Genomic DNA, 16419 nt, shown 5'->3' with positions numbered 1-16419 from the left:
TTACCTGGTGGTTGTAAAGACCCATTAATCTACTATTTGTGAATGTACTTCTAAAAGAATAAAACTCTCATCAAGAGTTTCTTAACCTAGAGAGCCTGGACCCTTCAAATTGCCAGTGGCAATATGTATATTTGTATACATTTGTGGGGGGAACACTTCTATAGCATTATAGCCACTATAGAGGAGACATATAAGCAAACCCTACTGTTAAGTTCATACATCTCTAACCCAGCCAATTGCTTTAATTCAAGTTCTTCTCTCTTGAATGTCTTATTTGAGTTTCATGCTTTCTGACCCCCTTGAACTCTCTTGCGTCTTCCGTCATTCAAAGATGGGAAACAGTCTTCATGCAGGGAAACCTCCTTGTATTAAATCTTACTTGTACTAAATCATTCCTGATCTCAACAGGGTGATCTAGTGTATGTTAACTATGCCCGGATTGAAGACTTCTTTAAACTAGAGAGGGACATGAAAATCAATTGCTCTGGGAAGATTGTGATTGCCAGATATGGGAAAATTTTCAGAGGAAATAAGGTAAAAGTCACTTCTTTTTCCTTGTCCCCAAATACAAAAAATTATGTCGTATCTTACATGTGTAGAAACATATCCTTCAAACTTCCTGAGGACTATAATCCTCTCATATTATATAACATGCCTACCTTATGGGGAGGACACATGTACTAGCTTATAGATAAGGGTTTTAATGGGGTCTTTGGAGTTTGGGCCAATGAGGAAGTTCACGGAGAACAGAGCAGATTTTTCCATATTTACAGATTATGCCTGTGGTCTACAAAGAAGCATGAATGGGATTTTTTGTTACCATCGTGTCTTTGTTTTAAATATTATCTTTGAAAATATCTGCCTAATTAAATTTTAATAGTAATTATTATTATAGGGAATCAGAGAAAACAATTTATACATAACAGTTTTTAAAAATTACTGTCACTTTGACCTGTAAATTTTTTTCCTCTTTTGTAAGAAATTAAATTTCCAAAATATTCCCTTCCATCCATAAAAGATAGAGAAATCTGGCCTGTAGGGTCTACTTGCTTCCTGTGCTTCTAGACTAATGCAAGAAAACAGCAAGTACTTGCTATCTCTATTACGGGCATTTTCCAAATCTGCTGCTGTGGGGGCTGATCTAGCCCTAGAAACCCATTTTTAGAACTTAAAGTAGGAAAAAGCAAGCGCCAGTGCTCTGTGAGATGTCCTTTGTTGCAGGTCTAAATGACAAAGTTTAAATGTAATTTCAAAAAACCTGATATTATCAAATCTGGAACAACCAACCTGAAATAAAAAAGATGTTGTATTTTCCAGGTTAAAAATGCCCAGCTGGCAGGGGCCAAAGGAGTCATTCTGTACTCAGATCCTGCTGATTACTTTGCTCCTGGGGTGAAGTCCTATCCAGATGGTTGGAATCTACCTGGTGGTGGTGTCCAGCGTGGAAATATCTTAAATCTTAATGGAGCAGGGGACCCTCTCACACCTGGTTACCCAGCAAATGGTGAGTGATCAGGCCTTAATCATCACAGGAAACTTAAAAACATTTTAAAGTGATTTTATTAAAGGATTTCAAACAAAGTATGTCTTTTTAAAATTCTCTGTGCATCAAAGAAGTAAGTTAAAGAGTTTCAGACTCTGAAAAGTATTGCCTTAGCTTCCTGATCTCTTATTGGGAACCCCTGGGCCTGATGGGTTTTGGAATCCAGACATTTTCTGATATTTAAAAGTAATGTGATGCATATACCATTGATTGCATAACACCCAGGAGTCTGGGATGGAATCCAGGAAGCAGACATATAAATACTTTTGCAGCAAAATATATGAATAATCATCCTAAGCAGAGGTAAATAATAAGTGATAAAAATAAATAATATAAATAGCCACATGTCTGCTCTAATTAGATCGGCTGTGAAATGAGTTTGGATCAGATCAGGTTTTGATGCCAAGTAAATTCCCTCTAAATTTATGGCTTTTACAGTTTTTGGATTTCCTAGTTGCTGATAAGGGATAGCAGAAAAGAAGTTTTACAAATCCCCAAAATGGCACATTTAAAATATAGAGTCCTTTAAAGATTTATGAATCTTCTTAGAACACAGTATACTGTCATAGATTTTTTTTTAAAAACAATACATGTTATCCTGTAATAAAATCACATAAATATACCTTAACTTCACTTACTTCTGGTTTTTACTCCCAAGTTAAAAAAAAAATGCAACCTCTCTTAATTTCTGTTTTACAAAGCTAAACTTATGAACATAAAATGAACTTACCTGGAATATTTCTGTTGCTTATCCTAAAATTTAAATGATAGTATTTTAGGCGAGAAATGTTATCCCTATGGGGCTTGTACTTACTGAATTTCCTTTTGTGCCCTATTCTTTTTTTTTTTCTTACCCCTTTAGTTTTACTTTTTATTTCTGGAATAGTTCTAAAACACACAAACATAGAGATAATTATCAACATTTTGTCAATCTTGTTTCATCTCTTTATTCTGCCTTTTTTATTGTTACATAGGACAATTTTTACATAAGTCCCATGTAATGTATCATTACATCATTTTACTCATAAAATAAATATGCTTTTGCAATCACCTTGTTCTTATTAGATAATTTAAAAATTTGGAGAAAAAAATGGAAAAATAACTCCTATTTTTTTAATCTGAGGAAATGACAGAAGGTTTTTATTTTGAAGTAGAGCTCATATGTAATAAAATACACAGATCTTAAGAATTGAGTTCAATGAAAATTTTAAATTACATATGTCTATGTCACTCAAAATAAGATATAGGACATTCTCGTGACTCCAGAAAGTTCTCTTGTGCTCCTTTCTGGTCAAGCACTTTCTGGTATCTCTCACCATTGATTAATTTGCCTGGTTTTGAACTTCATATACAAGGACTCAGTGTATATTCTTTTGTAGCTCACTGTTCTTATTCAGTATACTGATTTGAGATCTGTCCGTGTTATTGTGTGTCTTAGTAGTTTGTTCTTTTAATTGCTGAGTAGAATTCTGTTGTGCGACTGGGCTACAGATCATTTATTCATGCTGCTGTTGACAGACATCTGTGCTGTGTTCTGTGTTTAGCTGCCCAAATTCAGCTGCTGTGAATAATTTTGTACAGGTCTTCTATGTGGACATATATTTTCCTCCTTTCTTGAGTAAATACCTACGAGTAATTGCTGTGTCCTAATGCACAATTCTGTTTAACCTTACTTTTCCAAAGAGTGATCCAAAGTGACTGTATGATTTTACACGCTTGCACAGAATGTACGAGAGTTTCAGCTGCTCCACATACTCGCTAACGTTTGAAGGTGTCTTTTTATTTTAACAGTTCCAGTAGATGCAATATAAGAATGTGTTTAATGGGATTTACAGAAACACTTTTGAAAGGGACTCGGTTTGTACTGAAGCATGTCCAGCTTCTTTCAGAATATGCTTATAGACGTGGAATCACCGAGGCTGTTGGTCTTCCAAGTATTCCCGTTCATCCAGTTGGATACTACGATGCACAGAAGTTCCTGGAGTAAGTGTGTAAGAAACAAACAGATGGCTCTTTGGATAATTCTCTTTATCGGCAGTCTTTGACTATTGGCAATATTAACATCTGAATATTTCTCCACTGTTCAGAAACACTGAAATTCTGTTAGATGGTAGAACCTACAATTTTATCACCATTTTAAAGAATAGTGGTTATTTTCTGGAATTTACTTTATGTAGTGCTATCCGGTATGTGACAGTCATGAGAATGACTTTCAGTTTCCAGCTGCAGGGGGCATGACTGATCAATGACTCCAGCGACAGTGCTTTGAAATCCACTACCCTGTTTGTGTCAAGGCCATGCTTCCTACTGGTGTTCCCAGTCAATGACTAGTTGCAGCAGGGACACTAAAACAGCCCCATTATTGGGAGGCCCAGGACTCTTCTCATGGGAGACTTTGGCTCAGGATTCCATGACAGGTTTGTCCAACTAGATGCCACCTCCCATGACCCTTTTCTTCCTTCCTTTTCTCCTTTACCTCATATGAGACCTGCATTGCAGTCTATTGGCTTTTTCAGCTTTCCCTCACCCCCTTCCCATTTCTCTCACAGGCTTTTCCCCTGATAAATCTCTTACTCATCTAATCCACATATTGTCTAGTACTTGGATGACTTGGAACACCATATTGTGAGATCAATTCCATGTTATCTTTATCTTTATTCCTCTTCCCCTTCTGCTTTCCTGACATTGGAACCCTCTCTCCTTTCCTGCCCTGCTATGTCCCATCTGCAGGTCCTTTGTCCAGCGTCCTTCAGGAGGGAGAGAACATGACTTCTTTGAAAGTAGAATTGTGAGAGAAGCATCTTGCCAGTTAGTACCTTTTCTTATTTGAGTTTAAAGCATTCTTAATCATTTTATTCTAGTCTCTATAAGAAAACTTTTTATGACCTAATACAATGCCCTTCTTATTTATAATTGAGGAGGTTGATATTCGGAGAAGTGGAGGGATCTGTCCCATTTAAGGGCAGTTTAAGGAACAGCACCTTCGTCTCTTTTATTTATAGGCTCTCAGCTTTTACCGTGTGGTTAGAATTCAGGATCCAGGCACAACTTTTGAGGGCACAGCAGACTATGCATTTGTCTAAATATATTTGTAAATCAAGTCAAATATTTGTCATATTTAAAAGATGAAAGTGATTATAACATTACTTGTAGTATTAGAAAACTGTCAATAACACTGATCTTCAAAAATTGCTAAGTAAGTCAGATATGTAGCTATGGCTATGATAGTGCATAGAACCATTAAAACATATGTTGTACAAGAATATTTAATGTTGTGGAAACATGCTTATGCTATACTACTAAGTGAAAATAGCAGAATTATCTATCTAGGTATCTATAGAAATATCTATATATAGATATGCAGATACATAAAGACAGAATAATCTCAATTATGTTATTTTTTTTAAAATGAACCTGTATTATCTTTGTAATTAAAAAAAGAATGCATGGAAGAATTTAAAAAAGATCATATGGAATTTATTTGAAGTGTATTTAGCCATGTTTACTATTTGACTGCTCTGATTAACTAGGTCAGCATTGGCTAGGTCCTAAATGTGTATTAGAATTACTTGATCAGAAAAAAATCACAAATGCAGTTTATCTCTAATGTATTCAAGTCAGCTTCTCTGAGACATCTTGTAAATACAATCATCATTAATAACATAATTGCTATGGAAAAGTGGACTTTGCATTAAAAACACCATAATTTAAAAGGAACTTTGGAAATACAGTCTGCATGGAAGTAGGAGATGATCTTTATATGTTAAAAGCAATAAGACAGCTCCTATCTCATCTTTCATACTTTCTAAGATATAATGAAATATTCTTCAGGAATTTAGTCTTACATATTTTTTCAAAGAACATATCATTTGTTTATGAATTTCACTGTGAAAATTTACTCCCGATGCACACTTAGGAGTATGCTAGTTTTCCCTGATAGTCAATTCTCAGATGCCCACAAAAGGTTAGCCGTTTAGCATTATGTATTAGTTAGAAAAGAATTGCTAACATCATAACATGAAAGTTTCTTCATAAATGTGTGTGAAGACAAGAAGAGATATAAAGTCATATAATGGCCCAAGAATGTTGCGAATTTCAATAAAAAGTTGATGAGATGTGAGGTGCCTGGGTGGCTCAGTCACTTAAGGGTCTGACTTTTGATCTCAGCTCAAGACTTGATCTCAGAGTCGTGAGTTCAAGCCCTGTGTTGGACTCCAGGCTGGATGTGAAGCCTATTAAAAAAAAAAAAAAAAAAAAAGGTGAGGGGCTCCTGGGTGGCTCAGTCAGTTGGGCGGCTGACTTTGGCTTGGGTCATGATCTCACGTTCCGTGAGTTCAAGCCCCACATCAGGTTCTGTACTGACAGCCTGGATCCTGCTTCAGATTCTGTGTTTCCCTCTCCCTCTGCCCCTCCCCCATTTGTGCTGTGCCTTTCTCTGTCTTTCAAAAATGAGTAAATGTTAAAAAAGAATTAAAAAAAGAGTTGATGAGATGTGAGTTATAGTAAAGCAAAACCACATTTACTTGGGTGGGAGGGAAAAGGGACACATGTGTTTTTTTCTATTCTTCTTTACATCTCTGTTGAAGGGAATATGATTATATGGTTTTCATTTGCCTCCCTGAGAAACTACTAGGATTGATACCAGTATTAACAATAATAATGACAATAACAATAATAATAGCATCTATCATGCAGTTATTTGTCAATTTTATCAAAGAATCAACTTTTGGTGTCATGGATTTTCTCTATTTTTTCCTCTTTTCTGTAATTATTTTTGTTACAGTATTTATTGTTCTCTTTCTTATGCTCAATACGAGTTTAGTTTGCCTTCATTGTCCCATTTTTTAAGGTGGAAGACTAGTTTATTGATTGATGTCTTTCTCCTTTTTTTAAAAATTTATTTTAATGTTTATTTATTTTTGAGAGAAAGAGAGACAAAGCATGAATGGTGGAGGGGCAGAGAGAGACAGGGAGACACAGAATCAGAAGCAGGCTCCAGGCTCTGAGCTGTCAGCACAGAGCCTGACACGGGGCTTGAACTCACCAACTGAAGATCATGACTTGAGCTGCAGTCAGACGCTCAACTGACTGAGCCACCCAGGTGCCCCAATGTCTTTCTCCTTTTTAAATGTAGATGTTTACAGCTATACTTTTCCTCCAAGCACTGCTTTAGCTGCATCCCATAGGTTTAGATACCATGTCTGCATTTTCACTTCATCACTAAGTATTTCCTAATTATTCTTGGGTTTTTTTCTTTCACCCATTGTGTATTTAGGAGTTAGTTCTTTGATTTCCATATATATTTCCATATATTTCCCAAATTCCCATCTTTAATTGTTAAATTCTTCCTTTTTTGGTTGGATTAATAAACAGATCGTATAATTTATAAAAGGGTTGCATGACTGCAGCCATTTAAATTCATGTAAACTGATTTTATAGCCTAATATATAGTCTATCCTGAAAAAATGTTCCATAGGTGCTTGGGAAGAACATGCATTCAGCTCTTGTCAGATAGCATGTTCTAGATATGCCACATGACATTTCTGGCTTGTCAGCTTCTTCAGCTCCAAGTCTGGGATAGATAAGCCAAAAAATAAACAGAGGAACTCATCTTTGTCTTTTCTTATACCCTGAAGTCCCAGCCTAGGCTTTGAGAGCCTAATGTGTGTTGTATATACTTATGGCCCAGAGAATTTAGTTGTTGTACTTAACCAGAAGAATAGGGTAAAGCTCATCTCCATCTTTCCAGAAGCAGTCTTACTTCTTTTCAAGCTTCTGTCATGGTACCCTAATCCCTTATTCCCCAGCCAGAACAATCACCATGCCTTACACTTGCCCTATACTTCTCTGCATTTGTACCTCTTCATGTCATACTTAGTACCTAGAATGCTCTCCATGTCATCTTCCCATGCCCAGATCTTAACTCATCCTTTAAAATTCAGATAAGTAAAACCTCTAAAAAGTTGTTCATGTTCCCACAAGCTAAATCAAGCTGTCTTTTGTCTATATTCTTTAGAATTTTCTCTACCATTGGTCTTGCTTTGTTTTATATTATTGTTGACTTTATATGTACCTTCTTCTGACTAACTTCTGACTAAACTTTTTGGTGGAAAAAGGTCATGTACATATTTGTGTTCCTTATAACACAAATGTCTTGAGTATAACACAATGTCTTGAACATCGTAGACCGTAAATCTTTGCCAAATGCACACATAAAAAGTAATTTGCTACAGGATATAGATTTTAAATGCCGTGCTGTTTGCATATATTTATTGAACAAGTCCTTTCAGAGACATTTCAACATGTATATTTCCTGAAATTTTTATGGTTTGGAAGTTTAATATTTAACTTTTTAATTTTCTTGGAATTTATTTTTTATTTATAGAGTGAGGGAAGTACCTAAAGAATTTATATTCCTAATAATCTCAGTAACATTTATTGACTAAAACCTCTATTCTCCATAGATCTGTGATATTTCCTGAACTGATACATCAAATTCTTATATTCAGCTTTTATATTCTATTCCAGTCATCTGTTTACTTGTCCTTGCGGAACACTATAATTTCCGCTTTATAGTTTATTATCTTGTGGGAATATGGACTAATCGTTACATTCCTTATGTAATAATATACAATTGGCTATTATTCTTCCTGCTGAAATTACCTTGTTATATTTTTCATGTTTTTATTTTGAAAAGGAAATACATTTACATGGTTCAAAATTCAAAGGGGTATACAGGAAGAGGTTTCCATCTAACCCATTTCCACCTCAAGAACAATTAGTGTTGTTAACTTATAATATATCATTATAGAAATACTTTACATATAATGAAGCATGGTATATTTTTCTTCACTTGTGCTCCACAACTTTTTTTTTAATGTTTATTTTATGGGGGGAAGGGCTGAGAGAGGGAGACAGAGGATCTGAAGTGGACTTTGTGCTAACAGCAGAAAGCCTGATCTGGAGCTCGAAATCATGAACTATGAGATCATCTGAGCTGAAGTCAGATGTTTAACAGACTGAGCCACCTAGGTGCCCCTGTGCTCTGCAACTTTTTTACATACTTAGTACTCTGCTGTTTTGACTGATTATGCTTTCTACCAATGTAAAAGTCCCCTTCATATTACTTGATGCTATTTATGTGAAATTTTAATATAAAAAGATAAATTTTATAGTATATTACTTGAAATTATGTTTATTAGCCAAACTCCTCTGTGATATGGGGGGGGGGGGGAAAGAAGAAGGATTTACTCCCTGGTAGAGCATTTTAAAACAGAATATTACTTATAATTAGGCTTCCATGAGAAGATAGTCTAATCAATTGCTTTAGCATTGTGTGTGCACTAGATTCTAGGTCAAGTTGAACTAGTCACATTTCCTCAAATAGGTAGGCAGGGAACAGCGCCTGTGTGTAGGCACACAACAAAGAGGGAACTGTAAAGCATGCTCCTTTGCAAAGCCTAGGGTGCATGAAGTTCTATGATGAGAGATAAAGTCATAAAAGATAGATTGATATTTTCCACACTCTTCATTTTCTCTTGAACCATGTTCTTCTATTTGCTGCAATTTAGCAAAGGTTTCTGTGCCCAAACCAAGAATAAGTCAATGCTCTTAAAAGAATAAAGGCAGATATGTTGAGATAAAACCACAAGAACTCCTTCATTCCATAAACGCTATCATATTACCTTTCTCAGTCACCTGCTGAGAAATAACCAGGGCTAGTTGCATGTACTGGCTAGTCTGCTTGAATCTTTCTACCTTAAAAATTTTTTTAAATGTTTATTTTTGAGAGAGAGAGAGACAGAGCGTGAGTGGGAGAGGGGCAGAGAGAGAGAGAGAGAGAGAGAGAGAAAGAGAGAGAGAGAGAGAGAGGGGCACAGAATCTGAAGCAGCCTCCAGGCTCTGAGCTGTCAGCACAGACCCTGATGCAGGTCTCAAACCCATGAACCGTGAGAACATGACCTGATTTGAAGTCAGACTCTTAACCAACTGAGCCACCCAGGTGCCCCTCTACTTAAAAAAATAAAAATAAAAATAAAAAAGTTTACAAAAATTTCGTGAAGCTTTTACAGACTGTTGATTGAAGTAAAATCATTTCCTTTGCTCTTTATGAGTGAAGATACCTTGTGAAAGATTAACATGTCCATATTTAGGGATATATTTATCAGTAGGAGAAATAACAAAATGGAAAATCCCAGAATTTGACATCAGAGCTCTTTCCTCACAGCATTCCCTGGAGGCATTTTAAACAGACTTTCTATTAGAAACTGGGAACGAAGAGTCTGGATTCTTCCCAAACGTTTGACCCTCAGCTATACCACTTACCAGCTGCATGACTCCAAGCAAGACTCTCTAAGCCTCATGCCCTCATCTCTGAAGTAGGAGGAATAGTAGACTCTACCTCCTAAGAGTCTGAGTAAGGGTTAACTGGCGTATCCCTGACTCCTGAAGCTATCATGAGCAGGCACTCAAAAAAGCAAGCTCATTGACATTTTAACTGATAGCTCCAAAGTTTTTCTTCAGCTGATAATACTTTTTGTGTTCCATAGGAAAATGGGTGGATCAGCACCGCCAGACAGCAGCTGGAAAGGAAGTCTCCAAGTGCCCTACAATGTTGGCCCTGGCTTTACTGGAAACTTTTCTACGCAGTTAAGAGACTCTTTTTGTTGTAACTCTCAGGCGAGGAAAACTTTTTTCAAAAAAACAAAAAAACAAAAACAAAAAATACTTACAGAGGATGACTGGAAAAGTAAAATATATCTGGTACCAAAAAGGAACAAAGCCACAGGTTGTAGAGGGGAATACACTTACATCATTTGTATTGGACAGCTGGACAATGTAATTCTTGCATGTGTACATTTAGAAATCTTTAAAATGATGTAAGAGTTAAAAAAAATTGCAGGTGGCAAAGTGTTAACCAGGATTTTCAGAATGCATTCTTTATTTTTGCATTAGAAAAGTCAAGATGCACATCCATTCTAACAATAAAGTAACCAGAATATACAATGTGATCGGAACTCTCAGAGGAGCAGTGGAACCAGGTAAATTAATCATTTGCTCAGCAAATATTGATTGAGCAATCCTTCCGGGCCGGGCACTGCTCTGAGCTCTGGGAATGTAAGGTGAACAAAGCACTTCTTGGCCCTAATGGAACTTACATGGACACAAAATACACAAATTGAGGTAATTTTGTATTGGGATACATGTTTGAAGAAGAGTAAACGTGGGGCTAAGTTGGTTAGATGACCAAGGATAGTAAATATGAAGCTGTGCATGCTTCAATTAAAGGATCAAGGGAGAAAGGTCAGGGAGGGATCATTGTGAGGTCTTTTCTCTGGGTTTTCTGGATTTGTTTACCACGTAGTTTGCTTGGGGTAATATTTCATGTTAACTACAAACATCTATGTGAAAGATAACACTATTAGAAGATTAAGGTAACCTTGAATTAATGAATCCTTTATGTAGTCTTATCTTCTATTGAAGTTAATGAGATATATAGACACATGATTTCCACAGAATTTCAGATACCCTGCAGCTTACTCTATTCTGTAAATAGTCTTACTTCATTGTGTTTCAATTCCTTAAGGATTAGGGTAATATATTTCTGACTAACAGGCATACAGTTAAATCACATATTTTTTGTAGAAGCAGCCAATGCTTTCTTTCAGGGATATAAAGAATACTGGTATACTTCCAGAGGGTACTAAATAATATATAACTGGCAATTCATTGAATCTCACTGACTACCTGTTTTGTGCCAGCTCTGTATTAGGCATTGGGGATGGAGGGAAAAATTGAAGACATAAGCCAGGGATGAGGAGCCATACATTCAAGCATGGTAAATGCTTTGTCAGATATGGTAGGATTGCTTTGAGAGCTGGAGAGTGGGAGCAGTTCTCTCCCCTGTGGAAGCTAGGAAAGGGTCATGGAGAGGTAAAATCGTTGATCTGTGTCTTGAAAACTGAATAGGAGTAGGAAGTGGAGAATGTACTATGAGGCCACTGTGTTCTCTTACTCTGAAAATACTGGAAGTAAAGTGTTAAGTAGCTAAGAGAGGAGTGACAGAGGATAGAATAATTCCATACTTACTTATTATTACTTTTTGCATTTACTTAGAGAGAGAGAGCATGTGCAAGTGAGTGGGGAGGGGCAGAGAGAGAGAGGGAGAGAGAGAATCCCAAGCAGGCTCCACACCTTCGGTGCAGAACCCATGCAGGTCTTGAACCCACGAACCATGAGATCATGACATGAGCTGAAATCAAGAGTTGGACACTTAACCAACTGAGTGCCCCAGGTGCCCCGTCAATTACATGTCTATGATTATTATTGTACATTGTACACTGAGTATACCTTTGCTTGTCCCATCTACTCTCTTTGTCCATCAAAATCAGACCAAAATAGTATATTTACACAAGTCTTCAGGAACCTTGCTCTTTCTTTGAGTCGTGAGTGCTCTGTGTTTAGATGTTCTTGACTCACTTGCAGTTTGCTCTGTTATTGACCTGGAATGACAAATAATTTTGCAATGATGCTTCCTAGACAGATATGTCATTCTTGGAGGTCACCGTGACTCATGGGTGTTTGGAGGCATCGACCCTCAGAGTGGAGCAGCTGTTGTTCATGAAATTGTGAGGAGTTTTGGGACACTGAAAAAAGAAGGTAATGTAAACAGCAAGGGAAAAGATCATCCTCTCTGAATCTCAGTTTGGTCCTCTGTAAAGTGTGTAAAATTACCACCTTCTCGTAGGTCTGAGAGAGGTACCAACTGACAGGATACGTGCAAACATCAAGTGCTTGGTAATACCTAGTAGCATAGAACAGCTTTCAGTAACTAGTTGCCATGTTTCTTGTGTGGGTTAGATAATTATATTGTTTACTTATTTTTGCTTATTTATATAATAATGTTTACATTATTGATATTTATAAAGTTATAATCTGAAATAAGGGAATTATACTGTTAGGGGTCGCTCTTGACAACAAAGAAGGTGGAGACGCATTTCTTCACAGGAGAAGACAAACCAAAGTTAGGTCATGGGCCAACGTGTCCTGATCAGAGAACTGTGAGCAGAAGTTCCTTCGGCCCTTCTAGCCTCACACAACAGGTCAAGGGCATCAAGTAAGGGAGGGGATTGAAGCTTCCTCTGAGAAGTTTTGGTGTCTGTCTAATAGGATTCTCAGAAGTTTGATGTTTGCATCCCCACATCCTCAGTCTTGGTGTGCTCTCCTAAAACTTAGGTTTAAACTCCTAGCTCCATTGCTTCAGTCCTTTTAGAATCTTCATATGAAAACAAAGATAACACTTAGTTCAAATGATTGCTTTTTAAAATAAATCACACATTGAGAGCAGAAAGTCCACTCTCTTTACTGACCCTGCAAACCAGGGTGTGGGGGCTCTAATTGTGACCCGTGTTTTTTTAGCAGCAATAACAACCAACAGCAAAACTGTATTAAGTTTGTACGATACTTGTTTTCACAGAGAAAGTGCTTTCACGTATTCTTTGTTTTGAACTCCTAGCAACCAGGGAGAAGTTTACTTAGTTATTTCTGTTCTCATTTCACAGATAAGCTAACCAAGTTTCACAGAATTGAGTGAGTCATCCATGGCTGTATAGCTAGTGTGTGGCAGAGTCAAAGAACCCGGGTTTAAACCCAAATTTCTGGGGGCGCCTGGGTGGCTCAGTCGGTTGGGTGTCCGACTTCAGCTCAGGTCATGATCTCGCAGTCTGTGAGTTCAAGCCCTGCGTCGGGCTCTGTGCTGACAGCTCAGAGCCTGGAGCCTGTTTCAGATTCTGTGTCTCCCTCTCTCTCTGACCCTCCCCCATTCATACTCTGTCAATCCCTGTCTCAAAAATAAATAAACATTAAAAAAAATTTAAAAAAATAAAATAAACTCAAATTTCTGGCTACTAGCCCACAAAACCATGTGTCTCTTTAAAACAAAATATAAAGGGGCTCTATTATTTTTTTCCACAAAACTATTTTATGTTTTAAGAACACAGAATTATGAAGATCTGAATTTACAAAGCTCATAAATTAGGTAGTGTTGAACATGAACACAAAAAATTTTATGATTTTGCAATAAGATTCCCTATGATAAATACAAAACATTGCAGTGACAATGATAGAGTGTGCCAAGAGAGTGCAATGATGAGGAATAATAATTCATAGGAAGTTTGAATTATATTGTTAACAAATTGACAAAACACTGGACTCAGCTGTAGGGATACATATTCTTAAGCAGAAATGAACTATTTGCGGAAAAAAATGACACATTTTTGGAGCACGTTTGAAGTGCTGTGTTTGTAAACACGACTCCATTTAATCTTCCTAACAATCAAGGAGTATCTTCATCTCACTTTGCTTTTTCTGGTGTACAGATGAAGAGAGGGAAGCGGAGGAAGCTTGCATAACTTTCCCTCGGTCATAGTGCTAGTAGGTGAAAGAACTGGGATTTGAAATAAGATCTTTCTTTAACTCCAAGGCCAGTGTTTATCACTCCAAGCCATATTACCTCCTTGTTGAGTTATGCTGAATTATTGCAGCAGCCACAGACATCAGTATTGCTAACTGAGCTTCTGTTGACTAATTCTGGCAAAGAATGGAGTGAAATCACACAACCAGCTGACACCGAACAATTGTGTGTATGATGCCAGAATGTGGAAGAGTTGTAAGGAATTTTCTCTCGGTTCGATCTGCTCTCAGAGCACAGACCACATCTAGCACTTTCTTCTTTCACTCCAGGCAGCTGCAGAGCACAGATGGCTGCCTGTGTGTATCCAATCATTATAAACTGTTTAGAATATTATGACCTAATGGAATTTTTGGTATGTCTACATCCCCCCCCCAACTTTTCAGTGCAAATGTGCTCGTTTGTACTGACAAATCAGCTTTAACATCTCACAAAAGGAAATGATATAAGTAAAAATTCTCACTACAGTTCACATTTTCTAAACAAACAGTGGAATTTTAGTGTTGTTTTGCTGTTGAGTTTTACAGTGTCTTGGGTATATAATGCATTTTCCCAGCATTTATGTGTATACACATATATTTTAGGATGGAGACCTAGAAGAACAATTTTGTTTGCAAGCTGGGATGCAGAAGAATTTGGTCTTCTTGGCTCTACTGAGTGGGCAGAGGTTAGTTGATAATTTGCTACAATATAAATTTTCACAACAAAGCAGTTAGGATTTATCAAGGACGCAAAAATAACAAGTGAATTCAGTGAGAACATATTCAAACTTTTTTTTTTCCAGAAAATCTGAAACAAAATATCCTTGTCCAAAAAGAAAAATCTCTTTGTCATTAAAGAACTGTTTTGTTTGAACTTCTAAAGGTACTTAATGTCAATTGTCAAAGTAATTTAGTTTTCATTTTCTGAGAGTTTTATGGCAAATAAGTAAATTCACTAGAAACCAAACATCAAAATAAGGTTTCACATTTCTATTACCTTTTGCAAATTAACTACTAAAGCTAACCACATTAAAATAACCCCTTGAGCTTATACAGTAAGCTATACTTTTCAGATTTATGTTCCTTATATCCTAATGACTGACTCTAAATTAAATCATGCTAAAAATGAGGTAGAAAGTCTCACTGCAGAATATTTGATAGGCCCCTTTAAAAGTAAATTTACCTTTATGCAGATGTTATACACACACCAAATGGTCATCACAAATCAGAAACTAGTAACAGACTTGCGAAAAATAAAGAGGAATGAATCCAAGTATTTCACTAAAGAAAGCCAACGAACCATGAGAGAAGAGAGCAAAGAAAGGAACAGGGAAAAACTGCAAAACAGCCATAAAACAAGTAACAAAATGGCAATAAGTTACATCCCATCAATAATTACTTTGAATGTAAATGGACTAAACACTCTGATCTAAAAACAAAGGGTAATGGAATGGATTAAAAAACAAGGCCCATCTACATTCCGCCTAAAAGATACTTATTTTAGACCTCAAGACATATGCAGATAGAAAATGAAGGATGGAGAAACATTTAAACAAATGGATGTGAAAAGAAATCTGGGGTAGTAATACAGTGGACAAAGTAGACTTTAAAACAAAGACTGTAATAAGAGACAAAGAAGGACAGTATACAATCATAAAAGATACAGTTATAAGAAGATACAACAATTGTAAATATTTATGTGCCCAAAATGAAAGCACCCAAATACATAAAGCAGTTAATAACAAACATAAAGGAACTAATTGATAGTAATGCAATGCTAGTAGGGGACACCCCATTTACAGCAGTGGATAGATAATCCAATCAGAAAATCAAAAAGGAAACAGGGGCTTTGAATGACACACTGGACCATTCTTTTCAAGTGTACATGGAACATTCTCCAGAATAGGTCATATATTAGGCCACAAAACAAGCCTCAACAAATTCCGAAAGATCAAAGTCATACCATGCATCTTTTCTGACCACAATGCTATAAAACTAGAAATCAACCACAAGAAAAAATTTTGTAAAGACCACAAAACATGGAGGTTAAACAACATGCTACTAAACAATGAATAGGTCAACTAAGAAATCAAAGAAGAAATTAAAAAAACACGTGGAGACAAATGACAATGAAACTCAATGGTCCAAAATCTTTGGTATGCAGCAAAAGCAGTTCTAAGAGGGAAGTTTATAGCAATATAGGCCTAAATCAAGAAGCAAGAAAAATCTCAAACAAAAGGAGAAAAAGAAGAACAAACAAGAACAAACAAAATCCAAAATCAGTAGAAGGAAGGGAATAATAAAGATTAGAGCAGAAATAAAATAGAAACAAATAATAATAATAATAATAATAATAATAATAGAACAGATCAATGAAACCACCAGCTTGTTCTTGAAAAGATCAATAAAGTTGGTAAACCTTTAGC

The 16419-nt window shown here is 36.4% G+C and overlaps 1 protein-coding gene across 2 annotated transcripts in view; it reads left to right on the top strand.

Annotated features, from left to right (window-relative positions):
• FOLH1B (folate hydrolase 1B) overlaps positions 1–16419 on the top strand; it is a 64384-nt gene that overhangs the window by 23630 nt on the left and 24335 nt on the right. For both annotated transcript variants that reach the window (XM_042904952.1, XM_042904951.1), the window contains exons 5-11: positions 409–534; positions 1318–1504; positions 3433–3526; positions 10093–10191; positions 10499–10584; positions 12083–12202; positions 14597–14679. In XM_042904952.1, the coding sequence (XP_042760886.1) occupies positions 409–534; positions 1318–1504; positions 3433–3526; positions 10093–10191; positions 10499–10584; positions 12083–12202; positions 14597–14679 (795 nt within the window). The remainder of the gene's footprint in view (positions 1–408; positions 535–1317; positions 1505–3432; positions 3527–10092; positions 10192–10498; positions 10585–12082; positions 12203–14596; positions 14680–16419) is intronic.

This window comes from Panthera leo, chromosome D1, assembly GCF_018350215.1.
Source record: "Panthera leo isolate Ple1 chromosome D1, P.leo_Ple1_pat1.1, whole genome shotgun sequence".
Lineage (NCBI taxonomy): Eukaryota > Metazoa > Chordata > Mammalia > Carnivora > Felidae > Panthera > Panthera leo.
The sequence above is the reverse complement of the archived record's forward strand: the minus strand, read 5'-3'. Positions and strand labels throughout refer to the sequence as shown.